Here is a 17636-nt window from a genome sequence, read left to right on the forward strand (position 1 = left end):
GCCACCGCCTCCCTCGCCACCCAGGGCTAGCCTTGAAACACAGCCTGGTAATCGATGCAATCCCACCAGTTCCACACTGTGGCTTCCACCTGGTTGAGGCAACAGTATGCTAGCTGAGGGGGAAGGTTATTGTAGGTAGGTAAGGGGCAGTGTTGTGTGGTGCTGTAGTCCAGACAGAGACAGGCGGGAGTTGGAGGTTGCTGTGTAGCCATGCTGGATGTGCAGGTCCTGGGGGAGCACGGAGCAGATGGGCTGGATGGCGGGACCACTGAGTCCCAAACATCCGGCTGACCCCATCCCACACCCCATCTGTGACTCCTCCCAGCCTATCACAGCCCCACGCTTGTCCTCCATCAGCGCTTAACAGCCAATGGTGATGGGTGGGGGGTGTTGGGGGGGAAGTGCCAGGGTCAGCATTATAAGTTCCATGGTTACAGATTAGAGGACAAGCCTCAGGGCTGGGCGATCCCCAGATCTCTCCTTAACCTTCAATCAGTCCAGTCACTGTCTGATTACGAACTGCAGCCCTGCATACAAACACATCTCTCTCTCTCTCTCTCTCTCTCTCTCTCTCTCTCTCTCTCTCTCTCTCTCTCTCTCTCTCGCTCAATCTGGTCCTGCGTTAAAGGCTCCTCCTGCTCTCACCCTAGTCTCCCCCTCTCCTCTCCTCCTCCTCACAACACTGCTACCCCATCACGTCTATTATTCTTCATCCTCCTCATCTCCCCTGGACTGATTCATTCATTACCGTGACATGTTTTGGGTGAATTCATCACAGGCCTCCAGTCTGCAGTGAGGCTGGGGTGTAAATGTGTAGGAAAATGAGGAGGGGTGGGGGGGTATATAGGGAGGAGCAGGAGATCAGACATACAACACATTCATAACACTATCAAATGATCTTCCAATGGACTCACAGGAGCAAAACTAGACACAGTGGAATCCCACCTAGTGATTTTACAGTAAGTCTGCAATGGAGTTATATGATACCTCGTATAGAAGCACTCCTATGCGCCGGTGTAGGATTTGGCCTGGAGGAGAATGACCATTACGGCTGGCTGTATGTAGTGTAATGTAGTGTTAACTCTGCAGGTGGATGGGATTGGGAAGCTTCCTAATGAACGGTACACACCAGCAACCCTGCTGACAGGGAGACAGATTAGTGGTGCTTTTAAAAACACGAACAGCCAGGTCTAATGTCTGACGCCACTAACATCTCCCTCCATTAGGGGCTCCACACATATTCAACGCCTGCATCTCATTTGGGCGGGAAACGCCCCTATTTCCTCCCGAGCAGCCGGGGCACTTTGTTTGCTGCCGACGCAGCAGCAATAGACTGGTAAGAATCACAAGGTGGCCCTTTTGCTTTGGTGATTTATAATGCTGACCTTGACATTTAAATGAGTCTCTTTTTTGGGAGTCTGACATATAGGCTCAGCTGCTAAAGGGCAAAAACAATCCTCTTTCATATTTTCAGGGGTGTTTTTTTTCTCCCTTGTACAAATCGCTAGCATTTTTGGGCTCCAAATTTTGTATTTCCTTCTTTTAGGTGTGTGTGGAGGGGTGGGGGTGGGGGTGGGGTGGGGGGGGGGGGGTTGTATTCAATCTGCGTGCTATGATATATGTGAATGTAAACTCATAATGAGTTGGCGATAGGCTACACTGCTTCAATAATAACCCATAAATCAAAAGCTGTTGTCACACTTTGGTAAACCCATGAAAAGCAACAACAGCTACAGCGGCGTATGGGAGCACAAACCTGGTCTAGCCACCAAAGTCAAACACCTTTCTGAGAGAGAGGATGGATGGCTGGGGAAAACCGGAGTAATGTGCTGGAGGGCGACAGGGTCACACCGCACCTCATATGTCAAATGTGTCAAGTTGAGGGGAGCTCAATACCTTTACACAGCAAGCCAGCCAGTCGGACCTAACCTCTCCTAATCCTGCTCTGTGCAAATGATGGGGTCAAAACCAGCCTTGTAAAAAAAAACAACAACAATTTTCACAATGTTGATCTCTTTAATGCGTCCTGCTCAAATAAATCTGTGGAATGAGCACTTAATCTAAGCACTGGGGACCCAAAATAGCTTAATCTAATCAAGCCACAGGAGCTTAATTATCCCCTCAACAATGAGAGGCTCTGTCCAGATATATTAAGATGACAATTAGCCTTTCTATTCTGTCATTTACTCAGCTGGTGGCTTTCAGACAGTCCACACCAAACTTCACCTTTGGAAGTGAAAACATCAAGAGCTCTACTCATCTCCTTCTATCCCCTTAGGAATTAGTAGCAGAGAGAGAAGAAGGGTCTCTCTGACTCGTACAGCGCTTGTTTGAAATGGATTCCCTGATTCGTGTAGGCTGGCAGAGCTGCTTGGTAGCTGTCCATGGTCCTGAAATTGACACACCATGCTATAGAAAAGACTAGGAAATAAACCATTGAAATACATCCTACCATCATTCATGGGTTGAGGTATTAGATAATATTCATATTTTCATAGTAATATACATTTCTCCCTGAAAATGTCTCTCTACGAAAATATCCCCCATACTAGACAATGCTATCTGTCTCTGCCCTAACATCCCCCCACCCCCAGTCCATTTGAGTGGGAACCTAATGCGCCTGCTGTTCACAGGACCTCTCCACAGCCCCCTTACTGAGGGCTCCAGGGAAGGTTTGGGTTGCAGGGGAGAGGAGGCAGGAGGCAGCAGAGGACACGGGCCCGGGGGTACACACCACAGGGCTGGCGCCGCCACTACCCCAGTCACCGCCATGCAGCCTCCCATCAGTAGGAGGAGCCAGTGTACCCTGCATGAGGTTAAGAGTGGGGAGACTGCGTGAAGCTCTCATCCCTCATTCTCCTGAATGGGTTTTGAGGACAATAAACCTGTAGCGCCAGGACGAATGGAGACGGAGTGCGCTGTCACCACGCCACGATTTATGGCTCCCAATTTCACTGATCTCCCGCACAGAAATGAGGACTGATAAACAGTGATTAATCACTATTACATCCCATTTCACTCCCACCCAAAGTATATTAAATATAGTCATGATTATTCAAGAATAACTCCATGGATGGAACCACTAAAATGTGTTTCTTCATTTGGGGTCATAACAAAATGTTCCAAAACATGGTCAGCTGTTTTTTAAAGGCTGACCTGTTGGCTACTAGTTAGGTTTTTTGTTACAGAAATGTATCTCTTATTTATGTTTCCCATCTCCCCAGCTGGCAAGCATATGTTGTCGTTTAGGCTTGGCAAACTTCAGTGCTATGTCAAGACGTCTTAAAAATTAGCAGCCAATAAATCACCATCGCCCCCCGCTTCCCCCTGCCTGGAATGGTGGTCCACATTCCCTCTGATTTATTACATGATTTGGCCTAGTGTACTTGCATGTGTGTGTATCCGTGTGTGTGAGTGTTTGTGTGTGTGTGTTTTGTGTGTGTGTGTATTCGTGTGTGTGTATGTGCTGCATAGGTCAGAATATGTCTGTATAGGAATGTGAGAATCTATGAAAAAATGTGTTGTGAATATATTTAAACATATCTTGTATTAATTTGTATGTGATCTGCATGATTTTGAATGCATCTGAGGATTTCATGAGGAGTGTGTTTGTGTGTGTGTATTGGGAAAGGGATGGTTGTGTGTGTGTGTGGGGGGGGTGATTGTCAAGGGAAGACGGCGTTGAAACCCGGGGGAGCGGTGGGAGGAGGGTGAGGGGGTTGAGGAGGAGGGTGAGGGGGTCTGGAGATGAAATAAAAATGATAGATGACTGCTTTCTGTCATGGACAGTTATTTAGAGGTTCGCCGTAAAGCTGTCCGGGGAATGAACAGATTTTAGTCTAATGAGCAGAAAGGAAAGCCGTTAAAGTGGCGCGATGTGCTCAGCACTTCTTCCAAATGAAATAGTACCATTTCCCCCTCATTAAAATGCAAAGGGTTCATATAACATACAGCAATAAATGTGGCATGTAGAGGGAGAGAGATAGGGAAAACCCCACTGAGCTTGTCTCATCCCTCCATTACCCTGACCATGAGGAATACCAGCCTTCCACAGGGAAGGTGCCAACAATATCGCTCACTCAATCTCCCTTATTCGGTTAGCTCTGTAAAAGTCAATCTGGCGCACTTGGCAAATCCATCTACGGCAGCAGCCTCCCCAATCTGATAACAGTTGCTGGGGCGGCTTGGTCTTAAAATATTTTTTCCGGCTTTACAGTGCACACCCCACAAACAATTGCTCAGGCTGCCTCCACTCTCTCTGTGAGGCTTGGATCATCCACTTCTTATCTGGCCCACAATTCTATTCCAGATCCACTTTGATCTACAGAGAATTGTGTGTTAGAAGCAGGTTGAGACTGAGCCAGATTCTAATAAAACCAGTGGGTAGATGTCAATTGAGTCTGTGTGATAGAAATACTGCTAGAGTGTAGTAGAGTTAGATTGGTGCTAGACTAGAGGAGTGTAGTAGAGTTAGAGTGGTGCTAGACTAGAGGAGTGTAGTAGAGTTAGATTTGAGCTAGACTAGAGGAGTGTAGTAGAGTTAGATTGGTGCTAGACTTGAGGAGTGTTGTAGAGTTAGATTGGTGCTAGACTAGAGGAGTGTAGTAGAGTTAGAGTGGTGCTAGAATAGAGGAGTGTAGTAGAGTTAGATTGGTGCTAGACTAGAGGAGTGTTGTAGAGTTAGATTGGTGCTAGACTAGAGAAGTGTTGTAGAGTTAGATTGGTGCTAGACTAGAGGAGTGTAGTAGAGATAGAGTGGTGCTAGACTAGAGGAGTGTAGTGGAGTTAGATTGGTGCTAGACTAGAGGAGTGTAGTATAGAGATAGATTGGTGCTAGACTAGAGGAGTGTAGTAGAGTTAGATTGGAGCTAGACTAGAGGAGTGTAGTAGAGTTAGATTGGTGCTAGACTAGAGGAGTGTAGTAGAGTTAGATTGGTGCTAGACTAGAGGAGTGTAGTAGAGTTAGAGTGGTGCTAGACTAGAGGAGTGTAGTAGAGTTAGATTGGAGCTAGACTAGAGGAGTGTAGTAGAGTTAGATTGGTGCTAGACTAGAGGAGTGTAGTAGAGTTAGATTGGTGCTAGACTAGAGGAGTGTAGTAGAGTTAGAGTGGTGCTAGACTAGAGGAGTGTAGTAGAGTTAGATTGGAGCTAGACTAGAGGAGTGTAGTAGAGTTAGATTGGTGCTAGACTAGAGGAGTGTAGTAGAGTTAGAGTGGTGCTAGACTAGAGGAGTGTAGTAGAGTTAGATTGGTGCTAGACTAGAGGAGTGTAGTAGAGTTAGATTGGTGCTAGACTAGAAGAGTGTAGTAGAGTTAGATTGGTGCTAGACTAGAGGAGTGTAGTAGAGTTAGATTGGTGCTAGACTAGAGGAGTGTAGTAGAGTTAGATTGGTGCTAGACTAGAGGAGTGTAATAGAGTTAGAGTGGTACTAGACTAGAGGAGTGTAGTAGAGTTAGAGTGGTGCTAGACTAGAGAAGTGTAGTAGAGTTAGATTGGTGTTAGACTAGAGGAGTGTAGTAGAGTTAGATTGGTGCTATACTAGAGGAGTGTAGTAGAGTTAAAGTGGTGCTAGACTAGAGGAGTGTAGTTGTGTTAGAGTGGTGCTAGACTAGAGGAGTGTAGTAGAGAAGGATCTCCTACCAGCATACAGTTCAGGACCATAGACAGCTCCCACCACAGGGTTCAGCTTCCAGCCTATGGAGGGAGAGAGAGAGGGAGAGAGAGGGAGAGAGAGAAGCCCAAACTAGTAAATATTGTCATTCATGTACAGTATCTGAACAAAGTTGTAGATTAGACAAGAGGCAGATCTTACCATTTGTGTACGGATTGGCAACTTTTTTGTTTGTCATCACTCTTGCTGTTGCATTATTCACCTGTTCCCCCCCAAAAAAAACAAAATGGTGCCACAGTTATAACATACCCTTCCAAAAGGCAGACCAAATGACTGGCAGAGAAATACCACACAAATTCAGTAAAATGTCAGAATTATGCAAAATTACCATAGAGGTTCACAAGACTGGAGAGGTTAAAATAGCCAGAGGAGACAATGGCCTTGAATCACCTTTACATGAATTTATTCCTCATTTACATTTTCTTTTGAGATGATTCAATTACTGTAGCAAGTGGGAAAGCATGCACCAATTACCTACGGATATGAAAGAGAAAAAGCCAAAAGCAACACAGGTAATTGGTTGGATAAACAAATGGATTCAAAAGAAAAACAAAAAGACAGACCCCTTAGATTTCCTCCATATTGACCTGATGGGAATGACAGAATAGGGGCCTTCATTTTCAGTAAACAAGACCAAATGAAGAAAAAAACACACACAAAATGGTCAAGATCAAATTATGTCAACAGGGTGTGTTGGTAGGTAGTAGACAGGTCTTCTTTATTCAGACGTGACAGTGAGGTCCTTATGGGATGATGAGAGCATGCATTCCCTCTCCAGTCATAATGATGAACAACTTGCACGTCCATCTTGACATGTATGGATTCCTAGTTCCACTGAGTGCTTCCGACACATACCATTATGCATTATGCATGCACGCACACACACACACAGCGGGCACATGCTTATGTGCAGGTCTCTTGTGGGACAAAGGTGAAAGCAGGGGCATGGGAGAGGTCAGCAGGCAGGAGGAAGAAGAAGAAGAAGAAACAGGAAATAAGGAAAAGCACCTCTATTTTGCGTCCCTCTACGATTGTACCGTTTAGTTTCTCCCGCGCACGGTCGGCATCTGTGCTCGTTTCAAAAGTTACAAACCCAAAGCCCTAAGAGAGAGCCACGTGTGTCACCAGGCCAGTAAGACAGACAGGGACAGGAAGGTAGACAGGGTAGGTAAAAGATAGGGTAGGAGGGGGATTAGAGAGGAGGAAGGAGGGAAGGAGAGGGAAGGAGAGGGAGAGAAGAAGGAGAGGACTAGGTGAGCAGCAGGAAGTAGAGATGTATATAAGCGGTGTAATTAATTGTGTGGTTGTTAGTGAGACGTCAGGAACAGCAAAGAGAGATCCAAGGAGAGATAAGGATGACAGCCTCACAAACACTAACAAACCTGCCTGTTTTACCCAATTAAACACCACAAACCACCTCTGGAGAATGTGTCTGAGCATCGCAGGCATTACACTCTGTTACGCAACATTATAGTCTAATCATTATTGTGAAGACTTCAACAGTAGCCTTATGAAAAACAACCCCCAACCCTCATTGGAATGAGATGAAGTTGAGCACGGAAGGAATATCCATAAATTCTTCAAGCAATTTAGTTTAATTCCATCATCAACCATTTCTAATCCATTACAATAGCCAAAGTATGCACTGTAGCAATTAAATTAAGCCATATGTTGTCTCTTTTTCTTAGACAGATCATTACATTAGTATTCATCATTGTATTAGCTGTGTCTAAAATGTGATGGGGCATTTCCCATACTATCAAGGTATTGGTTGATAATAATAATAATATCACCAACAACATATGTACATTAATAAATCACATGCTACCTCTAAGGAGGTGGAGGAAAAAAAAACCTGGCTTTACAATGGGGATGTCGCCTTTAAACTCACACCAAAATACCCTCCTCCCCATCCCCCATCTTCCACCCCCACGTGCCCCCTCCCCTGAGGGCTTTGTCACCAGCTTGAGTTATGGGGACTGGGAGACTGGGCCTGAGATCCATCACCAGCCTTCAGATATGCTGGCCCAACAAGTCCCAGTCCTTTGGTTTCTATATATACATATAGAGGGATGGGAGGGAGAGGGATCCACGGCCAGGCTGATAATTGCTTGAAGATATATAATACATGTGAGAGATGGAGAGCATTGTGATCTTGTATGCATACACAGGATCTCCGAGCTCCTATTCCTGGCATAAATAACACGGTAGCTGTCCTTGGGGAGAGGGAGATAAAGATATAAATTCAAAAGGAATTGAGGGCAAAATTAATCCTTTGGACATTTTGCCCGACTATGGTTGGCCCCTCTATCTTTTTTTATCATGCACAAATAATTAGCTTACACAGAGGGAGAGTGGAGCCACCATTTTTCAAAGGAGACAAACATATTGAATGCAAATTGCCAAAGCTTCATAGAAAATAGATTGTTTATTAATGGCCTGCTAGGTTCATTATATAGCGCGCAGGGTGCAGGAGAGAGGCATCATGGGTAATGGCTTTGTAGGGCACAAACAATAAATGCTTGTTACAGCAGAGGAGGCAGCTTTATCCGGTGCTCAATCTTGACTGGCTGTGGGGGCTGAGTTGGAGCAGAGTATAGGTTCCTAGATGGAGGCTGGCTGCATACCTTATACAGACCCCAAACTACCAGGTAAGAGTGGGAATCGATCCCATTCATGGTTGAACACCCAGCTAGAGGAGGCTGTCTAATTTATGAATGGAATGCTCTGGAGCTTGGCACAGACGATTACATAAACAGTGGATGACCAGCACTGTGCTGTTTACACCAGAGGATGTTATATAGGACATGGTATAGAGCTACTTTACATGTATAGACACTGAGTCAGTTTTGGCGGTGATGGTTCTATATTTGCTAGAGCACTTGATATTTGATCTGGGTTTACTATTAGTCTCTAAACTAGAGGTCTGTATTCCTGGTCCAGAGAGCTACAGCACTGGAAGTGCATTTTGATTGATTGATTGACAGGGGTAATGATTCCCCAACTGGAGCACAAAGCTAGAACAACAACCAAAGAGGCAGCAGAGAGAGGAGTTAATGTCTGAACGTAGTTCTCCAGCTCTCCAGGACCAGGCTTAGAGAGCAGTAGTCTGAGCCAATGTACACACAGCACTAATGCCATCATTACTAAACAGAAGAAGTACATGGTAATGAAGCAGCTGGGGTTCTAGTTCACTTACCTTGGATCCTCGCTCATTAAAGATAATCTCCACATCTAGAATCTTTCCAAATTGCTGTGGCGAGAAAGGAGACAAGAGAGGAGAGATTAAGTTATGAAAAGAGTAAGAAAACGGTTATTGTTGTCATGCCAAAATATTACAATTGTTTTGCAATGATATCAAATATGTATTGTGATCCTATCAAATTATCTTTCTTTAATGCAAAATACTGTTTTATCTGTGTTATTTCTATGTCATGAAATCAATGATGTAAAAAACTGTTTAAACAAACATTGTAAACACAGTAGAGTTAGAGTAACAGAAGATGTTTCACACAGAGAAAAGCTACATCAACATATAGCAAGGTGGTTGTTTGTAAGGTTGTGTTGTGATGTGAAGCAGATCCTGAGGAAAACTCCTTTCCTCAAATCCATGAACCGATAGAGAGAGAACAGATAGAGACAGAGATATAACCGATAGAGAGAGAGAGATAACTGATTGAGAGAGAGAGAGAGAGAGAGAGAGAGAGAGAGAGAGAGAGTTAACTAGGCTTTGACATAAAGAGAGACAGACCATCAGGCTTCTGCCTGCCCAACAAACAGGTGGCTGAGCTGTCTCTATCTACACAGGTACCTGCCATTTTCTCTCTCTTTCTCCTCCTCTCTTTTTCTTGCTCTTTGTTGATGTGAGTGTGTGTTGTTTTCCCAGTGAACAGGACTCGAGGGATGGTCCCAAGGGGTTAACGTGCTCAAGCCTTTTAACAGGCTCGACTTCGGATCATTAGAAAACAGAGGAATGAAAGCCAATCGTAAGTTCCCCCTAATGAGTGGAGTGAGAGCCACTTTTAATTGCTGTCTACAATGGCCGTATTATTTCATTAAAAGTAATTACCCTGTCAAGCGGTCCGCATCGCCTTCATTTGGGCACAACAGGGAAGAAATAGGCCTTCCATGTGGTTGGCGCTCAATGGGAATGGATGGATCGTTTGACTGAGCCACTAATAGGGGTTAGGAAGAACCGGCTATTATCTGCCTGCTCCGGCCATAGGAGAGTGATGAGCGTGATGAGGGGAGTGGGTCTGGTGGAGGAGCTGGGTTTATGGGCTGGTAAAACACATATGACATCCTTCATCCCCCAGGGTCAAGTGCTGACCCCCACAATGCCTGAGAAAAAAAGTTGGAGTTATTTATGACCTTCCCAACAGGCAACGCCAGGGGCGGCCCAGCCCAGGCCACAAACTCAAGTACATCTTGTTCATCTGGGATTTCAATTCTACATAGTTCCCCTCTCCACATCTACCTCGTATGGTGCTCAGCTCTATTGATTCCAATTGTAGCGCTTCACCGTACCCGGCTCCATCACACACAGGGGCATTTTACATCCCAGTGTGATGCCCCTCTTCGCATGAAATGACAATGCTTCCCCATGCAATGTGCAGATGCTAATTGTTTTAACCAAGAGTAATGGGCTTGTGGTGTCGATTAATTAGTTTCTGGGGAAGTCATCTTAGTGGATTCCCACATGGCACTGGGGATCTCAGCCGCTCTCACACTCTCCTCCCTCCCTACAGCCCTCTCCGCCCCAGCTCAGCCCCAGCCCAGCGCAAACAGCTGCATCAGCACCAAAGCCAATAAACAATGGCATCAATTGGAGGGGTCTCAGGAGACAGAGACAGAGCTGGGGGACTGACGACACCTCCTTCCTTCCTCACCCCCAGATCAGCCATAGTAAACAATCAACATATCAATAAGGAAATGAGAAAAAGCATCCGTTGGGGAAAAATCATAGACGCTATTTAATATTCCTACCTCGAGAACACTTTTTTATGAGGCCTCGCACATTCGCTCCACTTCCTATCTGAGATGCAAATGCATTTCTACACTGTGATCAACTGGAATGCAGAGCTACCAACCACGGATAGGGCACTGTATGTATCCCTGCTTCTGCTACGCTAAAACACCTGAATGCTGTGAGGAGGCTAGCTATCAATAGCATAATACAGCATGGTGTAGTAGTGTAGAGTGCTGCTACTGTCTGAGAGTAGCAGAGTAGTGGCTGGTGAGATAGACTGGGGATCAGTGTGAAAGCATGGGGGCCAGAGGTCTGATTGCCCAGAGATGTTTGTTCACTGAGAGCCCTCGTCAAGCAGCCGAGGAGGAGTACTGTTGAAGAACCCAGGAGCAGAATGAGGAGGACGCCCTCAAGCAGCACAGCATGGTGCGCCGTGCTACCCGAGCTAGCGCTAGCTTAGAGTGTTTTCCTTTCACTCCTCTAATCGCCCGCTCTCTCAAATATCACACTTTTCTAATCACTGATTAAGGTCTGCAGCAGTCGCCTTAATGAGTCTTTTATTCTGCGCCTCGTTAGTGACTCAGAGGGTCATCCTCCACACCCTTAAACCCTACGGAGGGATAGGGTAACTCTCAAACCCTCCCTCCTTGTTTAGGGGCTAGCTAGAGTCTCTGTTAGCAGGTGCTAGCTAGTCTCTGTTTTAGCTCTCTGCTGGTGGCTGATGGAGGGTCCCTGCTAAGTGTGCACGTCACTGGAGAACTGGAGAGAGGGGCTCTTCACAACTTGTGGGAGCAGATGGAGGTCCTGGGGGCTTGGCAGCAGCGCTGGGTTCCACTGCTCCACCATTGACACATGCACCATCTCACCGCTGCCTTTCCTTTCGCTCTCCTCTGCCTGTCTGTATGTCTGCGGGCTCTGCTCGTGTGTAACGGTAATGGTGTATTGAGCCCCTGGCGGCAGAGCAGCCATTAGAGCCAGAGGGATGGGGCTGCACACCACTGATCACATACACACAGACACAGGGTCATTGTGCAGGCCATATCCAGGGGTGGAGCCTGAGCTGAGCCGGCACGTTAATGCAGCACAGACAGGATATCTCCTCTCCCAACCAGCAACCAGCTCTGCCCACAAACATCAATCCCAGGACCCAGCCACTGACTGCCCGGAAAGTTGGGGAGGGGAGGGCTGCTGGGAGGGCCACTGTTAAATTTGCATCACATATCCATAAGCTGCACACACACGTCGGCCGGGCACACAAAGCCTCCGAGCTAATTACTGAGGCAATTTGGATTCTACAGGACCTGCTCCAGAGCTGGAAACAATAAACCCAACAATCAGACAGCACAGGAAGGAGAGAGAGAGAGAGAGAGAGAGAGAGAGAGAGAGAGAGAGAGAGAGAGAGAGAGAGAAGAGAGAGAGAGAGAGAGAGAGAGGGGGGGGGGGGAGAGAGAGAGAGAGAGAGAGAGAGAGAGAGAGGGAGACAGCAGCCGTGTTGTCCAGTAATTTATTACGCCGTAGCCAGGGCTCTCCTGTAATTAATATCATCAGTTTGACATCGTCTCCATAACGATGAAAATTAACGCCTGTAGCTTATAATGACCTAAATTAGCGTGCAACATTCAAATTAGATTTTTGGCAATGCTCCCGATTCGGATCCATTATAATTATATACTTTTTTTGTTGTGTTAATTTTAAGGACTGGTGTGAAATGCGAGACAGAGAGGTTACACTTTCAGGGAAAAGAGAGTACACCTGTTCTGGGATCAGGATAAATGTGTGTCTGGACTTTCTAGAGAGAGAGAGAGCGCGACAATACACACTCCAGGCAGGTACCATGATATGTGTGGGTGGGTAAAGAATGGTTTCCCCCAGTGAGTTCAGGGAGAGGGAAGGGAGCTCACCCCAAACATTTGCCGCAGGTCGGGGTCGCGGAAGCGGAAGGGGATGTTGGAGACATGTAACCTCTTGGGCTGCTGCTTCTCCGAGGAGTCCGAGAGCTGCAGCTGGAGCTGCAGGGAGACCTCTGATTGCGTCACGTCATCTGTCTGCCAGAGGGAAACAACAGCAGAAAGACACAAGCAGCTCATTAGATCCTACTACTGTACCTTCGGGTGACATGGTGAGGGGGAAGAGAGACAGAGGGGGACCGGCTAACTAACTTACTTAGCGTCTGCTATTTTTCAATCTGCCGAGAAGCAGACAACGCTAAACAGCTGATGAATTATGGTTTAAAACCTGAGGTCATGCATTACAAATCCGCTTATTAATCTCTTGCACTTAGCTTCTGGAGCCACAAGAAAGAAAGATTGAGGGGTTTGACAGAAAGGCATGGATATTGATCCTAGCGCTTTTGACACATCTAGACTTGAGACACATTATTGGTGTTGTTTGCACAGAGGCCCAGAGCTCCTACGTTGTCGACTCCATCATTATGCGAATGCAGTGCTGACATTGTGATATAAATGACATGTCTGATGTCTATGACAAATCCCACTTAGTTCTCTCTCAGACAAGAGTGATGAATTTCAACATGGCTGCTGGCTTGTTTACTCAAACCAACACAGTTTTAGAGGGAGAGGGTTTCACAAGATTTGTTTTCTGTAAAAACCTTCACTGGTCATCAGAACCATTTACCCTCTCCATGGAAGGATCATTAGGGACCAACTCTGTCTGCATAACAACAGATTGCATCATTTAAATGTGTTTACTAAAATTAAAACCCAGACCTCTTGTAGACACTTCTGGCGTTATGAAAAAACTATGAGAAGTGGGGGAAAATGGAGGGAAAGAAAAAGAGAGAGGAGTGAAATAGGGAGCGAGGCCTGGTTAGATTGAGAAGTACAAAATCTGTTTAAATATGATATGTAAACTCCAAGGTCCCCAGGGATGTGCTCCATGAGCAATAGCAAATACTCCATACTACACAGGGCTGGCTGGAGTCACATACACAGACACCCCCCGAGTACACACACACGCACACACACACAGACGGAGAGAGAGAGAGAGAGAGAGAGAGAGAGAGAGAGAGAGAGAGAGAGAGAGAGAGAGAGAGAGAGAGAGAGAAGGGGAAATAAGATAGTGAAGGACGACAGAGTGAAAAGAGAGAAAGGAACCTTAGATCGAGAGCAAAAAAGGCTGACAGATGTGCACATACAGACAAACACACGTACAGACAAGCACACGTACACACACACACACACGCACACGTACACACACACACACGTACACGTACACACACACACACACACACACACACACACACACACACACACACACACACACACACACACACACACACACACACACACAGCTCTCTCCACCCTCCAACAACCCACTCCCTGCTCCAAGGCCATCGGGTGGCTGCAGGCCCCTGGGTGATACATATCCCACCATTTAGGAAATGGGCTAGGGATTTATTCATTATAATTCATCATCACAGTATTATCATTATCATCATGATCGTAATGATGATCGCCTTTATTATTCTCATTATCATAATCACAATCTCCACTGTAATGGCCCTCATTTATTTGCTTTATGGCCCATTCGGAGATGGTGACATACATTGTTAACACTGACAGTTGTTTGATTCAAGGTCCCACTTAGTCTCCCCTCCAGCCATCCAGGTAGGGCACATTGGTGACGGAAGGTCTGAAAGCCCTGTGTTCAGTGATGTTCAGTCATGTTCAGAGGTTATCATGTGGAGAAGGGCACAGGAGCCAGTGTAGGGGTGAGCTGAGCTAGCTAGTTCCAGTATCAAACTGGTAGAGTAGTGGAGGGGTGAGCTGAGCTAGCTAGTTCCAGTATCAAACTGGTAGAGTAGTGGAGGGGTGAGCTGGGCTAGCTAGCTCCAGTATCAGACTGGTAGAGTAGGGGAGGGGTGAGCTGGGCTAGCTAGTTCCAGTATCAGACTGGTAGAGTAGTGTAGGGTGAGCTGGGCTAGCAGTGTGCCATGTCCTCCTGTGCTAGAGGTTAATAGCCTGAGTAGCTATGTTGGGTCCCAGGGTGACACACGGCAGACAGATGCCCGACTACTGTGGAGGGTGACAAGGCACTGGGGACCGCGGGTCAATCTGTTTCATCGGTCACACATGACTCTATCAACCTTTACCGTATGCTACCAGACTGCACAACGACTGACTCCATGTCCTGTCCTCCAGCTTAGCTACTGGCTTCTTATCATGGGGTCCTCTAACTGTGTGTTAGCAAACCTTCAGATCCACTTTTACTTCACACAATTCTTCCATACTGACTAGAGGTAAATACGACTGGCACTCATACACCTACAGCTATTTAACCCAGACTCCATCTGTGGATCTGTGTTTCTGCCAGTGAGTTTAGTGCCCTTGTCTCTCCATTGCTTCTCCTGAGGGATCATCTGGATCCAGGCTGGTTGGGAGAAGATGAGATGGTTACAGTGTAAAATAATTATATGTGCATTACCATATGACAGGGGTCTTCACCCTTTTCTTGCCCAGGGATTCCCTCCCAGGCAACTGGCAATACCCATCACACGTTAGCAAAGACATCTTGTCTTATCATCCGGTGAATGTTAATGGAAAGGAAAAGTTATCAACATTTTAAAATGAATACATTTGGTAAATATTTTGACCTCCTCACATTATAATTGTAAGAGGAAGTGTAAACTCTTGTGTGTAAACGTGTTGTGTGTATGTACTGACATGTACTGTATGTGTAACTGATAGATGCACACACACACACACACACACACACACACACACACACACACACACACACACACACACACACACACACTACATGTTCATGTTTTTACACAAACTACATGTTCATGTTTTAACTTATGGCTGGTGGCAGTATTGAGTAGCCTCGATGAATAAGGTGCCCAGAGGTGCCCAGAGTAAACTGCCTGCTCCTCAGTCCCAGTTGCTAATATATGCATATTATTAGTATATTTGGATAGAAAACACTCTGAAGTTTCTAAAACTGTTTGAATGATGTCTGTGAGTATAACAGAACTCATATGGCAGGCAAAAACCTGAGAAAAAAATCCAACTAGGAAGTGGGAAATCTGAGATTGGTCGATTAGATGTCAACTAGACATCAACCATCACTAGATGTCAACCGTCTTTAGAAACGTGTTTGAGGCTTCTACTATGAAGGGGGGCTGAATGAGAGGGGAATGAGTCAGAGGTCTGCCAGCAGTCACGCGCTGGTTACGCGCATTCACATGAGAGGTAGCTCCCGTTCCATTTGCTTTTCTGAAGACAAAGGAATTCTCCAGTTGGAATATTATTGAAGTCTTATGTTAAAAACATCCTAAAGATTGATTCTATACATCGTTTGACATGTTTCTACGGACTGTAAAGGAACTTTTTGACATTTCGTCTGCAACTACTGAACGCAATTTTTGAGTTTTGATTTGTTTACCAAACGTGCTAAAGTAGCTATTTGGACATAAATGATGGACATTATCAAACAAATCAAACATTTATTGTGGATCTGGGATTCCTGGGAGTGCATTCTGATGAAGATCATCAAAGATAAGTGAATATTTATAATGTTATCTCTAACTTCTGTTGACTGCACAATATGGCGATATCTTTTTGGCTTGTTGGTTCTCTGAGTGCCGTACTCAGATTATTGCATGGTTTGCTTCTTCCGTAAAGCTTTTTTGAAATCTGACACAGCAGTTGCATTAAGGAGAAGTTTATCTATATTTCCATGTATAACACTTGTATTTTTTTTATCAACATTTATAATGAGTATTTCTGTAAATTGATGTGGCTCTCTGCAAAATCACCAGATGTTTTTGAAACTACTGAACATAACGCGCCAATATATACTGAGATTTTTTTATATAAATATGAACTTTATCGAACAGAACATACATGTATTGTGTAACATGAAGTTCTATGAGTGTCCTCTGATGAAGATCATCAAAGGTTAGTGATTTTTGTGACTCCACTCTTTGGCTGGAAAAATGGCTGTGTTTTTCTGTGATATGGCTCTGACCTAACATAATCGTTTGTGGTGCTTTCGCTGTAAAGCCTATTTGAAATCAGACACTGTGGTGGGATTAACACCAAGTTTACCTTTAAAATGGTATAAGATACTTGTATGTTTGAGGAATTTTAATTATTAGATTTCTGTTGTTTTGATTTTGGCGCCCTGCACTTTCACTGGCTGTTGTCATATCGATCACGTTAACGGGATCTCAGCCCTAAGAAGTTTTTAAACACACACTACAATGTTCATGTTTTTACACACACTACATGTTCATGTTTTTACACACACACTACAAGTTCATGTTTTTACACACACACTACATGTTCATGTTTTTACACACACACTACAAGTTAATGTTCTTACACACACTACATGTTCATGTTTTTACACACACACTACATGTTCATGTTTTTACACACACTACATGTTCATGTTTTTACACACACACTACATGTTCATGTTTTTACACACACACTACAAGTTCATGTTTTTACACACACACTACATGTTCATGTTTTTAAATGTATGTAACTTGTAAAGTCTTTTGTTTGCAATGTCTTTTTGATATGTTACCCCAGTAAGACTGGCTGTCGCTGTTAACGTCGGCTAATGGGGATCCTAATAAATCAAACAATAACTCTAACATAGTCTATCAGTTAGAAAGGTAACTCCAAACTCATTTTCACTAAGAGCAGCTGTTTATCTGGTTAAACAAAGGTTGGCCATGTGTTGGTAAAAATGAATGTCCAAGTCAAGAAGGCTTTCCAGCAGCCAGCCACACTGGTAGCCTATTCACAGGTGCTGTTTCAAAGCCTATGTCAGATACTCCAATGAGTGTAATTGGCTCAATATTCAGAGTTGAAGAATAATATTGACATCATTAGAAATATGTTATTCTCATATGTTCTACAGTATGCATATAATACAAAATTTGTTTATTCTGCTGTTGCTAGCGATATTCATAAAAACATTGGTGGAATAATCTTGCCATAGGAGACCCCATTCAGT

General features: G+C 44.9%; 1 protein-coding gene across 10 annotated transcripts in view; it reads right to left on the reverse strand.

Moving 5' to 3' along the window:
* LOC110485195 (RNA binding protein fox-1 homolog 3) overlaps nucleotides 1-17636 on the reverse strand; it is a 396106-nt gene that overhangs the window by 21832 nt on the left and 356638 nt on the right. For 6 of the 10 annotated variants that reach the window (XM_036941309.2, XM_090196828.1, XM_090196825.1 and 3 more), the window contains 5 exons: nucleotides 12542-12685; nucleotides 8871-8924; nucleotides 6680-6772; nucleotides 5813-5873; nucleotides 5641-5694 (listed from right to left, as the gene is read on the reverse strand). In XM_036941309.2, the coding sequence (XP_036797204.1) occupies nucleotides 5641-5694; nucleotides 5813-5873; nucleotides 6680-6772; nucleotides 8871-8924; nucleotides 12542-12685 (406 nt within the window). The remainder of the gene's footprint in view (nucleotides 1-5640; nucleotides 5695-5812; nucleotides 5874-6679; nucleotides 6773-8870; nucleotides 8925-12541; nucleotides 12686-17636) is intronic. The other 4 variants (XM_090196827.1, XM_090196829.1, XM_036941310.2 and 1 more) reach the window with 1 other exon arrangement.

This window comes from Oncorhynchus mykiss, chromosome 13 (genome assembly GCF_057628025.1).
Source record: "Oncorhynchus mykiss isolate SJ-2025 chromosome 13, ASM5762802v1, whole genome shotgun sequence".
NCBI classification, from domain to species: domain Eukaryota; kingdom Metazoa; phylum Chordata; class Actinopteri; order Salmoniformes; family Salmonidae; genus Oncorhynchus; species Oncorhynchus mykiss.